Source organism: Dicentrarchus labrax, unplaced genomic scaffold (assembly GCF_905237075.1).
Source record: "Dicentrarchus labrax unplaced genomic scaffold, dlabrax2021, whole genome shotgun sequence".
Lineage (NCBI taxonomy): Eukaryota > Metazoa > Chordata > Actinopteri > Moronidae > Dicentrarchus > Dicentrarchus labrax.
In genome coordinates this window covers 24,551,539-24,564,221 of record NW_026136711.1, presented here as the reverse complement: position 1 = coordinate 24,564,221, position 12,683 = coordinate 24,551,539, and the positions used below count along the sequence as shown (strand labels likewise).

General features: G+C 41.6%; 2 protein-coding genes across 3 annotated transcripts in view; one reads left to right on the top strand and one right to left on the bottom strand.

Annotated features, from left to right (window-relative positions):
* The first annotated feature begins 1,778 nt into the window (after nt 1-1,778).
* LOC127371474 (leucine-rich repeat-containing protein 3-like) lies at nt 1,779-8,496 on the top strand. The gene is made up of 2 exons (XM_051414284.1): nt 1,779-2,316; nt 4,185-8,496. The coding sequence occupies exon 2, from the start codon at nt 4,255-4,257 to the stop codon at nt 5,110-5,112; it is 858 nt and encodes a 285-aa protein (XP_051270244.1). The 5' UTR covers nt 1,779-2,316; nt 4,185-4,254; the 3' UTR covers nt 5,113-8,496.
* A 769-nt stretch (nt 8,497-9,265) lies between these two features.
* The window catches only part of col2a1b (collagen, type II, alpha 1b), a 46,325-nt gene continuing 42,907 nt past the window's right edge, over nt 9,266-12,683 (bottom strand). For both annotated transcript variants that reach the window (XM_051414282.1, XM_051414283.1), the window contains 5 exons: nt 12,463-12,570; nt 11,415-11,703; nt 10,953-11,140; nt 10,384-10,626; nt 9,266-10,119 (listed from right to left, as the gene is read on the bottom strand). In XM_051414282.1, the coding sequence (XP_051270242.1) occupies nt 9,973-10,119; nt 10,384-10,626; nt 10,953-11,140; nt 11,415-11,703; nt 12,463-12,570 (975 nt within the window). In that variant the 3' untranslated portion in view covers nt 9,266-9,972. The remainder of the gene's footprint in view (nt 10,120-10,383; nt 10,627-10,952; nt 11,141-11,414; nt 11,704-12,462; nt 12,571-12,683) is intronic.

The window sequence follows — 12,683 nt, the reverse complement described above, 5'->3', positions numbered from 1 at the left end:
TTGTCAGCAAGGATCATTTTCCATCTGCGTTGTGGTTTCTAACAACACAGCAACAGACAAAACCTTTGTGTTGGTCCTCGGTCGTAAGCATTTTCAGACTGCTCCAGCCCTGGCAAGTCCCAGTTGGCCACGCAGTGGAAAAATGGCTACTGAGAGTCTCAGCAGAACACCTGCCCCCAGCCTGACCTGTTGTTAGTGGATTCAGTCCCAAGAGAATGACAGGCTAGTTACAAGAAATGCTCCACTGCTTTTGTATCTCTCTTTCCCACTCCATCGGGCGTACTCAATATGCAGCCTGGACATGTATCTTGTGGTTTCAGTCCTCATTTCTTTTCACGACACAGATAATAGACTAAATCATAACCATGCGTGCACTCTCTGTCTTAGAGGAGTAGATTTCTGCCACTGGCTGTCAGATATTTTCCACTGCCTCTATCGGTTTACATATTTATGTATGGTTGAGTCAGTTTTCCACTCGGAGGACAACAACCAAACCAAACGGATGATGCCAAACTGCTTCACTTCACTGAAGTCAGGTTTTCTAGTAGAGTTCACACTGTCAACATTGTCTTCAACAAACTGCTTGTAGGCATGTACATCTTTTAGAATCGCTTCCTCTGAGAACATCCCAGATAGACAGTGCACAACCACCTCCCTCCACTCATTTTTTCCATTTCTGTTTTTCTTTGTTGCAAATTGAACTTCTCACCCATCATCATTCCATTCCCTCTCAGCTCACAGACCTGAAAAAGAGACAATCTGTAATACTTTTTCTCTCTGCCATCATGTGCTTTCTCATTATGCACTCCTTTGTCCCCTGTTTTGTATCTGAAAAACCACAAAACTCAGTCTGTCCACAACCCCATCTCTGGCAACCGCGGGGACAATCACCCGTCAAGGGCAAAGCATTCACAAAAAATCAGCTATAAAGCGGCAAACAAATGCATTACACTTACACACAGCATTCTGTATTTGTCGGGAGTGGAAATGTCATACTTTTCAATTTTTTTTTTTAGCAGTTTGATAGGAGCAGGACAGGCTCGGGTGGCAGAGGAGGGATACGAGGTGCCATCGTGGCTGTCAGACCCATCCTTTCCCCCCTGAGGGCTCTTCTGTAGATCGGCAGACATTCTTGCTGCTTGTGGTGGAAAAGCAAAGAGAGAGAGCAGGGCACTTGTCCTAAGAGTGAACCTCCATGAATAGCATTGTCCACATCATGTGTCACTGTGTGTGTGTGTGTTTGTGTTCTTATTATTTATATGGAAATCTGTGACCCTGTTAAGTGTGTAAGAGGGTCAAGGTTGCCTTTTATCCAGCGTCTCCTTTTTGTGAATGCATACATTTATTTGTATGCAATGTAGAGCTTTTGCCTACTGTGTACATGAATACATGTTCAAATAGGTCTTCACTTTTGACATGATATATGTGATATAATACACGACTTGATGTCAGTGTATTTTGAGGTCTTTACACAGTGATAGATGAGGTCTCTTTCTGCCTGACCTCCGATTCTAAGCCTGGGAGAAAAAAAAAAGACATGAGTGATTGGAGGAGGTGCATCTTCCCTTTAATGTTGTTTTCTTTGGGCTCCATCAGTCAGTAGTTCTGTTTGTCTTATTGTGACAGCTGTGACACATCTTTCTAAGCAGTCTGGCACCTATTGCAAGTTCACAGCTTTGCACGTGACATTTAATATTTCAGGTATAAAAGCTGTGGTTATTTACAGGGTTTCTTTTCTTCTTCTTTTTCTCTAAAAATGCCTTATCACCTGTGAACCTAACCTGTCCGCGATTCAATCAGATTTTGCAGGAAGGGAAGAATGTAAGAATCTAATTATACTTACAGGTTATTAAGTTAATTCCTCCTATAGAGGCAACCAGTGTCTTCTCAGAAACCCGAGAGGCTTGCCATCTCTAGTGCGGACAAGAAGAACTTATGATGGCACACCTCCCATGTTTGTCTTTGTCTCTCTGTCTCTCTCTCTCTCTCACACACACACTCACACACACACACACGCGCGCACACGCACGCACGCGCACAGAGAGAGGAAGAGGGTTTGCCCCACATCTTTGTTGCTATAACTACCCTCTGTTACGGCAGTCGGTGATGAAGCCGTCTGCAGGCGACAAACCACGGATCCACTACTGATGCCCTTCACATAGTTTCCCCTCAAATTTAGCTACACTGAAGAAGAAGATGATAAAGATGATGTCCTCTCTGCCGTCGGGAAAAATCCGAAGAAAAACTACAAACGGATTTTAACAAAACATTTATCCACCTTCTGGATCTCAAACTTTAAAAGAAATCATTTTACAGGTAAGTCCGCAGGCTGTGTAAAATCGGTATTCTATATATCCTCATTATTATAATGTGTTTGGGTATATTAATCAATGGTCATATTGTTGTTGTAGTCGTGGGTTCCTCTTTAATTTGCATCAACTTTTTTAATAGTAGCCGAAAGGGGCAAAAGCTTTCTTAAAAGCCGTTGCAAACTTCATTTTTATGATTCAAAAGTTGCAAAAACGACGCATAAAATAGCCACATTAGTCTGCTTGCATAAACCTTAAAGCTGTTTTACCTTCGGATCGTCCAGTTGACCCGTTTCACCCAGGTTAATGTAATTTATAGTCTAAATGAAATTTCCTCAGAAATGTTCAGTGCAGGTTAATCTGATAAAATCAAGGTATGATCCTGTAGATGAACTCAGATAGCAGGGAGTCTCAGTAATATTTTCTAATTAAAGTTGTCCTTTACTTTGAGAAATGGGGACGGATATTAAAAATATCTAATTGGAAACTGCATCAGCTGTAAGCAGCAGTGCCACCTCTCTCCATCCCTGTCTTTTAAGCTTTCACATCCCCATTCATAATTATGCAGCAGATGATTGTTTTTGTTAATTGGGGATTTGCATGCATCTACAATTCCGTATTTTAATAACAGGGCGCTTAATGAGTGGTGAACTAAATCCTCACCTCTGCTCATGAGAGACAGAGGCCACTTGATGGGCATCACTGGGCTGTCAGTCAGTCAGCCAGTCACCTTTAGGCTTATCAACCAAATCTAGGCCAATGTTAGTCAGGGGTTGAAGCCTTTAGAGTATGCTGTCTGTCTGTGCAGGAGGATAGAGACAGTTTTGATTTTCTTATAAAGATAAGGAGAAAGCAGAAAGTGCTTGACATTTAAGGGGATGGTCTAATCAAATTCAAGGAGTGTATTGTGATTTCTGCCTCGGAACAGGGACATCATTCATACTGTACAACGATGTTCTAAAACCACCTGATTAGATTATGTGAACAAACTGAAATGACACCATTTACAGACCCACATAGATAAAAAGTCAGACAGACAGGCAGATGAGGCTGAGCGGCTCTAAAATAGCTTAACACAAATAACACATGTAATGTATTCTCCAGTGGTTTTGCCCATGGGATGCAGAGTTTAGCCAGATTTCTTTTCTTTTTTTTTTAAACTTTTGCCTCCTAGTGAGCAGATGCTAACACTCAGACTACAGCTGGGTTATTTTTTCCAGCTCTGTCACTTATTGACACCGTGGGACACAAGACAGGATTTATGTTCTTCCCGTTAATAGTGTAGCAGGCAATACTTGGGCTATCGATTCCCGCCCCCCTTTCTAACCTCCATCCCTACAATGCACCCCCCCCCCATCTCCTCCCTCTATGGATTATGATTAAGGGGCTATGGCATCATGGGAAAATAAATAGAGGGATAAATTAGATCATGTATTGATGATAAAATGTGATACTTTTCTTCTGGTCTTGAATTTTGAGCCGCATGAAGGACACAGCAGGAAAAGGGGAGGGAGGATTTCACATAGTCGTGTATAATGATTAATGTCCTTTTAATGCAGACGTACAAGAGTCGTTTCAACCTCATCACTTAAATCATCGTTACTGCTATAAATAACAAGGGATGTTTTTCTTGCACAGAAATTGTTGTCCTGTGCATTACAGTGTCTCTCCGTGCAATATTTATCAGATAAACCAGCTTAAGCTCATTTCATTGTCGATCTCTCTACCCACTGACCCTTTTCTCCTCCTAAACATCATAATCTCCCCTGGCAGTGTTCATAGTGATTGCATTTGTTTGAAGGGTTTGTAAAGAGAGAGACGGACAGAAGGAGAGTCATCTTTTCCAGACTGACCCTTTTTTCCTCAATCTGTCAGATTCTCCTGCTGCGACGGTGTGTGGCGTCTGATTGGGACCTGGTGTGCGTCAGGAGGCTATGGTGAGGCGATGTGCACAGGCTGGTGTGAGGAGAGATGTACCAGCAGCAGTGGAGGAAGAAGGAGAGGTAAAGGAGTGCATCTTCGTTCATGGCTGTGCATCTCGCTCTTGTTCACAGCCCTGTGGGGCCAAACGTCCCCCCAGTGCCCGGACAGTTGCCACTGCGCCTGGGACACGGCCACGGTGCTGTGCTCAGACGCCGGGCTGCGGGAGATCCCAGAGGGGATCCCACTGGAAACGGTGTCCCTCCACCTGGAACGCAACTACATCCGTAACATCCCTGAGAGTGCCTTCCGTGACCTGGTCCATCTGCGTGACCTCTACCTGTCGCACAACCGCATTGACTCCCTCGCCTCTGGGGCTCTTCGACATCTGGGCCCCGAGCTGCGCCTGCTGGACCTCTCACATAACCAGCTGAGACAGGCCAGCAGGGAGGAGTTTGGCTCCACTCGTGCAAAGACACGCCTCTACCACAACCCCTGGCACTGTGACTGCGCCCTTCAGGAGCTCATGGAGACTCTGAACCTGGAGCCTGAGACGGTGAATGGGATCATCTGTGAGAGCTCTGTTCGGGGGGTGGGTGAAGGGAGCAGGTGGGAGGACCCGGGGTCGCTGGGCGAGCACGCAGGTCAACCGCTGGTCAAACTGTTGGATTCTGGGGTGAATTTTTGCAGCCTGCAGAGGAAAACCACTGATGTAGCCATGCTGGTGACAATGTTTGTGTGGTTCTTTATGGTCATCGTGTATGTAGTGTACTATGTAAGACAGAACCAAGCCGAAGCCCGTAGGCATTTGGAGTACCTGAAGAGTTTGCCCAGCCCGCGCAAGACCCCCACAGAGACAGACACTCTAAGCACAGGTTTCTGAGCTCCGGCTCGGCTGTAATTTAAATGGAATAATAATAATAGTAATAAAATCCCATTTTTATGGAGAGTGACTGATAAACTCTGTAAGCTGCCTGTGGAAGATGCTGATAAAGAGGAAATTATCCTTTTACAGCTGTGTTTTGTGATTGCAACATTTCTTTATATTTGTTACTACTGAGCCCCCCGATGTTTTTCTTGATATTTCTTTACCTCAATTTAATGAAAAATGAGAAGTGAGTGTTTGTTAATGTTTACTCATTCTACAATGTGCATTGAGAGAAAAGAGTGGAAACGGAAAAACAAAAAGCAGCAGATGGAAGATGAAAGGATGAAATAGGAAAAGAAAGGAACTTCTTTGAACTTTATAACCTTCTAACTCCCTCTGTTGTCCCTCTTTCCTTTTCTTTTCTTCTCTCGCCGTGGTCTTCTATCTTTCATTAAGCCCTAATTAGCAGTCTTTAACCAACTGACCCTTAATGAACACTTGAAAGGCACTAATCAACAGGAGTGTGTTCATCAGGTCAAAAAGGAGAATGTGCAAACTCAAATGTGTGTCCCCATCTAATTGCTTGTTTCATTTGTGTGTGTGTGTGTGTGTGTGTGTGTGTGTGTGTGTGTGTGTGTGTGTGTGTGTGTGTGTGTGTGTGTGCATTGTTACGGCCATTTTTACTCCGATAACATTGATTTTGCACGGATGCTATTTAAGCCTTTCCCAATACATAACCACTAAGCCAGTTGTTTCGGTGCCAGTGGAGAACTGCTGATCTAAATTTACTCTCAGGAAGCCATTAGAGCTGGAGGTAAACTATTTTGTCTCCATGCTCCACCAATCAGCTCTAAAATATCTGGGCAGCTTAGTGTACATATAGTTGTCACTGATTGGTACAGAGAAAATTCAGCCAGATTTAGAAGTGGATTATTGTTAAAATTTAGTATAACCATTTATCCTGAGGGACGCTTTTAGTTTGGCTTTAATTAATCTCTTGAGTCCTGCTTTTTAGTCCTCTCTGCACTGATTGCTGTGTACAAATCGTTCTGTCTCCCATTTTCCACATAGGCTGTATCATAATTGATTTTTTTTCGAGCCACTGTAAAAATAAGCAAAACACTTTGATAATAAATTGAATAATTTTCTCTTTTCATTTAATGAATGAAATGTTAAGATTAATGCCATTCCTGACGTGTATGCTGTAGATGCACTGAATATCTGGCTCAGTGTTCTGCATAAATGGAACAAAACCTGACTGGATTAACAGCCACATTTTCTAATTTCACTTGAGTTCATTGTAATCATATTTATTGTGGCAATACCTGCGGAGCATTATCCTCTGAGCGGAGTGTGCATCCTGTGGTTAATGTATAAGTACTTGTCATTCTTCACTGTTACAAATACAAACAGTTTAAGGCCTCTCTCAGTCTGATTGTCAGAAACATTTAATGTGTCTTTAGATCAGTGGTTCCCAACCTGGGTGGAAGGTCCCCAACAAGAACAAGAAATTAGATGTAAGCGGTCACAAGATTACTGACAAGATATTAAAGCAGGAAAAAATACACTACACAAAATTAGGTTCAGTTTTTTCAGACTTTTCCCTTAACGTTTTGTTGTTACATATAATTGGATAATAAGGGCCAGAAGCAGCCATTGCTTTGTTTTAAGGGGTCACAAACCAAATAGGTTGGGAACCACTGATTTAAGAGGATGTTTTTGGCCATGCTAGCAGCATAGCTCTATGGAAATGTTGATCTGTTGATCTGTTGATCTGTTGGTCAAGAGCTATTGGATGGATTATGATCAAATTTGGTACAGAAGTTAATGTACGTTTGTGATCCCATAATTTTAATTTACGCTTTGGTTTAGGACTAAATGCCTGCAAAACTAATGACATTCCCATAAGCAACTATTGCTAATTAGCCAATTTTAGCATGCTAAACATCAGCATGTTAGCATTGTCCTTGTCAGCATGTTAACATACTGACGTTAACATATAGCTCTAAGAACCGCTGTGCCTAAGTACAGCCTCAGAGCTGCTAGCATGGCTGTAGACTCTTATTCTTGCGTCTTTAATCTGTGATGGTTTACAGTGTACAGTTGCAACCCCTCTACGTGTTCATAGATGTAATAAAACGTCAATGTACCCCATTTTATCTAACAATTGGGTTGGAAAAGTGGAAAAAACTGAGGCAAAACCTAGAATAGGAACTAACTTTCTGTGTACTGTAATGTGCTAAATGTGGTGTGTGTGTTCGTAATTTACAGAGAAGGACCGGTTGAACTTTGTGCTGTTCAGGTGGAAGACATACTGTGAATTAGAATTAAACTTGAGTGGAAACATATTGATATTGTTATGATAACTGGTCCATGTAAAAACCTGGTCTTAGTTGGTAGACCACAGGCCAAAACATCTGAATAAGAAGTTGGATATTTGTTCTGTGAGTTACAAAAGAAAACTGTATGTGGATACATACATACATTGTGAAGCACTGTTGGTGTAAATTTACATACTCAGAATGTTTCCTGAATGTTACCCGCCTGTCACAAATCATACATCTAATGTTGATGTGCCAGAGTTTCCCAAATACATCTCCACCATTAGTACAATCATTAACCCCCCCCCTTTTTTACAAAACTCAAGAACCAAGCATGCCTTCTGTGTGCAGTTGTTTCTGTAGGTATTTTTTAATGGTGATGTATTTCTGTCCCAGTGATTTGTTTTTCTCTCTTGTTTGTATGTCGATAAATATTCAAACAAGGTTAAAGTCATGATCGGAAACCATTACATGAAATAATAAATGATCTATCAAAAATGATTTTAGGGGGAAAAAAAAGAAACAAATGTAAAAAAGAAAAGAAACGTTGCTCTACTTTGTTTATATAAATGCTTCTACCTTTTATTGCTACTGTAGGTGGAAAAAAGGCAAGAAGATGAAGAGAAGTAATAGAAGTACAGGAAAACATTATTAATTCACAGAATGAGCTAATCATGCTTGGCAGTGTTTCCTATTTCTACTCTACCATGCATTAAAACTAAAAGAAAAATGAATGAAAAACTATTTTACATATATTTTAAAAAGTACATGAAATGAACTGTCACCACCTCCTTCTTCAACTTTTTCATTGTTTTTTTCAAACAAAACTCAATCAAACAAAATCCAAATGACCCCGCATTCATCCATCTCTTCGCTGCCTTTTCTTGAAATCTGAGGTGTTTCTCCCCCTGGAAATATGTCACCACAAAAACACACAGTGGAAGTGGGGCACAGTGAAATGTTTAGGTGTGGCTTTTTGTAAAGAATTTCCTTGGGGATGAGAAAAAAACCGTTGCCTCAGATATTTCCACACGGGGGAGAACGAAACATGATATAAATAAAAAGCAACTTCAGCCTGTTACTTGGTTTTGTCTTTTATTTCCAATTTACATTAATTAAAACGTAACAAAAACAAGTCATGATCATAATAATATAATAATGCTATTATTATTAATAATAATACTATTATTAATAATAAAAAATATACACAACCTCACACAAATGAGCCCTCTGCGCTGGCTGTAGAACTGGAGCAACAAAGTCAAACACACCCTGAATCTCTTCAACCGTGTGTGTGTGTATGTGTGTGTGTGTGTGTATGTGTGTATGTGACTGTGTACGCCGAGGCAGAGGGCACGCCCTGTGTGAGGGGACTGATGGGATGACGTAGAGAGGGATGGGGGTCAAAGGTCACAGCAATTGGGGGGCAGCAGACTGGGCTCTTTTATGACCAAGCTTCTCAAAAATATTGGTCATTAACCTAAAATACAGAGTTTTGTATAAAAAAATTCAGGGGGAAGGCCTTAGTTTGATTTGTGAAGTTTTTTTTTGTGTGAGGTAGCTTTAAAATATCAAAACAAAACTAAAAAGAAAATTAAATTCAGTATTAACTCCAAATTAGACATGCCTCGACTGTAAAATCTCATCATGGGCACGTTGGTTTACATATGGGGGTTGAAGCAGGAGGGTGGGCTGAGGCAGAGACATTTATCACACTGAAATCCAAAATCCCAGGGTGAAATGCTCTCTCTGAGAAACTGTATATATATGTATACACACATATACATATATATACATATATACAAGTCACTACATATTAGTATCTGGTTGTTAAAAAATACAGACTGTTTTACAACAATAGCACCATTGACTTTTATTATAATACACAGTAACTTTTTGATACACACTGTGGTGGTAGAAATAGGAACACCTGCGCTTTCTACGTATCTAGATTTTTGGTTTCAAAGAGATATGTATGCTTTAGTGGATATGGTACAGGAGTGATGGGGTGATTAGAAAAGAGGAGGAAGTAGGAGAGGAAGTTGGTGGATAAGGTTTTCTTTTAAATATGTGTAAGTGGGCTTTTTATTACTTAGCAACAAACTCAGTCCTACCACACCTGGGACCCAAACCTAAACAATAAATAAATAACACCAACACATTTTTCTCTCTCTAGTTCCCTGGTATGTTCCCGTACTCTCCTCATACTTCCTCCTTCTTGTTCATAGGGCTCGGTAGGTGGGGTAGGGGTTCACCCAGGGTGAATTGGGGCTTTTGGGGAAGGCTGGGTGTCCATAAGGGGGGGGAGTTAACAGGAGGCAATGCTGGATGAATCACAGATGACAATTGCTGGTGCCATTCAGTGCAGATATCCTACGGAGTTCGACTTGGAAAAAGCACTTTTTACTTAGAAAAAAAGTCCCATTTAAAAAAAGTGTCTTGATTTTTCTTTTTCACTCTTTCTCTCCTCCTTTATCTGAAGTGTGCTCTTCTTTCTTTTTATTTTTCTCAAATTTCCACTTCTTTCTTTCTCTTCTTTTCGATCCCTCGTTCTTTACAAGAAGCAGACTGCCCCAACTTCGACTCCAAACTCCTGGTCTGCTCCACCAATATCCATGGGGGCAATGTCCACGATGGGCAGACGAGAGGTCTTCTGCGATCTGTATTCAATCACTGTCTTGCCCCACTGTCCCGTGTGTTTCTGTGCAGAGAGAAAAAAAACCACAACAGCTGTTAAATGACGTATGACTTTCTCTAAAATTGCATAAAATGGGATTGGGTGAGTTGAGTGAACACCAGAGAGTAAGAGAGACAGACATCTATCATAGAGCCAAAATGAATCGTGTACCAATTTTAATAGTCTAGTTTAATCATATTATGTTCTGATGTACCCCAATTAAGAAGATGCATATATATTTAAGTATTATGTGTAATGTACACGCATATCAAATCTTTCCAGTCTTACCGTGCAGCCATCCTCCATCACGCTGTAAGTGAAGCGGCTGTTGCCCTCGGCTCTGATCTCCACGTCGTTGGAGCCCTGCAGCAGCACGGCCTTCTTCAGGTTGCCTGTTGAGGCGTCCATGTAGGCCACGCTGTTCTTACAGTGGTAGGTGAGGTTTTGAGAAGCCTCGGTGGACAGAAGCCTCAGGAAAGTCATCTGAATGGCAGCAGTGTTGGGTGCCAGGCTGTCATCACCATAGCTGAACTGCATTGGGCCGCAGGTAAGGAAGAGGAAGTGAGAATAACAGTTAATATCTCTGTTATTATTTTTTGGGATTATTTGAACTGTTACGCATTTCTAATGATGAGCAAGTTCATCGTTTGGTTTTTTGTGCTAAATTTTTTTTCATGAATCAGATTTTCACCTCTATTTTTGTTTGTTTTAAAAGAAAATCCAGTTTCACAGTCCATCCATTATCTACACCCACTTATCATGGGCAGGGTCATGGTGGCTAGAGATGATCCCAGCAGCGTGTGAGTGGCCATTGGCTAATAATAAAAATTAATACATTAAATCATGGTGCCACTTACGTGGAATCCTCCATTCATTGTCTCTCCGAACCAGATGTGCTTGCGGTCCTTGCTCTTGCTGGACCACCAGTTCTTGCGAGGGATGCTAGAAGGCTTGGGGAGGACGCAGGACTCTCCAGTCTCCATGTTGCAGAAGACCTTGATAGCATCAATGGTGCAGCCCTGGTTGGGATCAATCCAGTACTCTCCTGCAGGGAAAAAAAACACACATCAGGCTTTTTTTTTGCATATTTTACTTCCCCTTGGCTGCATAAAAAACCTCATAATCATTGGAAATAATAATGTTATGGAATATTGTGTAATTCTGACATCTAAAAAACTGATTCTGGATCAACCACATCCAAACTCTCCTAGACTACACACACTGTGTTTAACCTAAATGTTGAGCTGCCAACGTAAAATGTCACCCAAGTTATCTATCATCTCACCCCAATTTAACCAATTCCTCCCAGTGTCACTCACCACTCTTCCAGTCAGGATGGCAGAGCTTCAGGTCCCTGCAGGTACGAGCTGGGTTCTTCTTAGATCCCTCGGGGCTGCGGATGTTCTCAATCTGATTGTTGAGAGACTTGAGTGTGGCGTCGACCTCGGCATCATGCTGACGAAGGTTTCCGGAAGCCTGGTCGGCTCTCATGTACCTGAGAGGATCAGGGCCCTTTTCAGTCTGACCCAGACCAGCGAAGGCAGACATGTCAATGCCAGGGCCAGGGGGTCCTGGAGGACCTGGGGGTCCGGCGTTTCCAGGTGGACCCTGAGAGGAAAAGAAGGAAGATGGAATGGTTATATTTAGCACTAGACAACATTTAGACATTTCTGTTTTCTTTGTCTAGTCATTGCTCCACTCCATACTTTTCTTTCTCACAAATAGTGGATTATTCTTTCTTCTCCCTCGTCATCTCTCACAATGGGTGCAGGAAATGCTGCCATCTGTCCTGCAATCTGTTCTCTCGTCTCATTTCAATTTTCTTGTCTCGGACTTCACTCTTAGTTTCAACAATACAGGCGTCCCAAACAAGCTGAAGTGATGCCAACTGGAGTCCTTGCTACATCTTATGTAATTGTTTTAAAACCCCTTTTTAATTTTACCTTTAACCCTTTAACCTCTTTATTTGTTTTATAATTTGATCCATTTATTTATGGAGCAAGTCTTAAATGCAAAAGTATTATGAACCATTTTAAATGGGAAATGAACATCTGACCACTGCTCTTAAAAAGCTTGTATGATATTGTTGTGATTCTTAAGTTTTGAGGGTTTGTATGTAAACTGAATCTGATTGTTTTCAGTGTCTTTGCCAATGTGGTGCCAGTGTGACATAAGGAGAATGAATAAATGCCTTAGATGACTGAACTGTGAAAGAGTTCAATTCATACCCAGCAACAGAACGACTTACACCTCATGATGTCATTATATGGTATGACTGTTTTACGTAGTCAGTCTTTTGCTATTTCTTGGACTCTCAACAGAGGAAGATCAATGTAACAGGAAGAGAAACTGCTTGTGGGTACTCACAGAGGGACCGGTCTCTCCACTGCGACCACGGGGTCCGGGGGGTCCAATGGGTCCTGGCAGACCGTTTCCACCATCCTTTCCAGCGGGGCCAACAGGTCCAGGTGGTCCCTATACACACACAGATGGAGGAAGATCTTTAATGTCAAGCACCAAAGGCACTGCATGTGAAGAAACATATTTTATTAGTCTTTGAATTAAAAGTGATATTAAAAAAAGTATTT

Excerpts from the sequence above, each read along its gene's own strand:
- LOC127371474 (XM_051414284.1), top strand. The coding sequence starts at position 4,255 with ATGTGCACAGGCTGGTGTGAGGAGAGATGTACCAGCAGCAGTGGAGGA.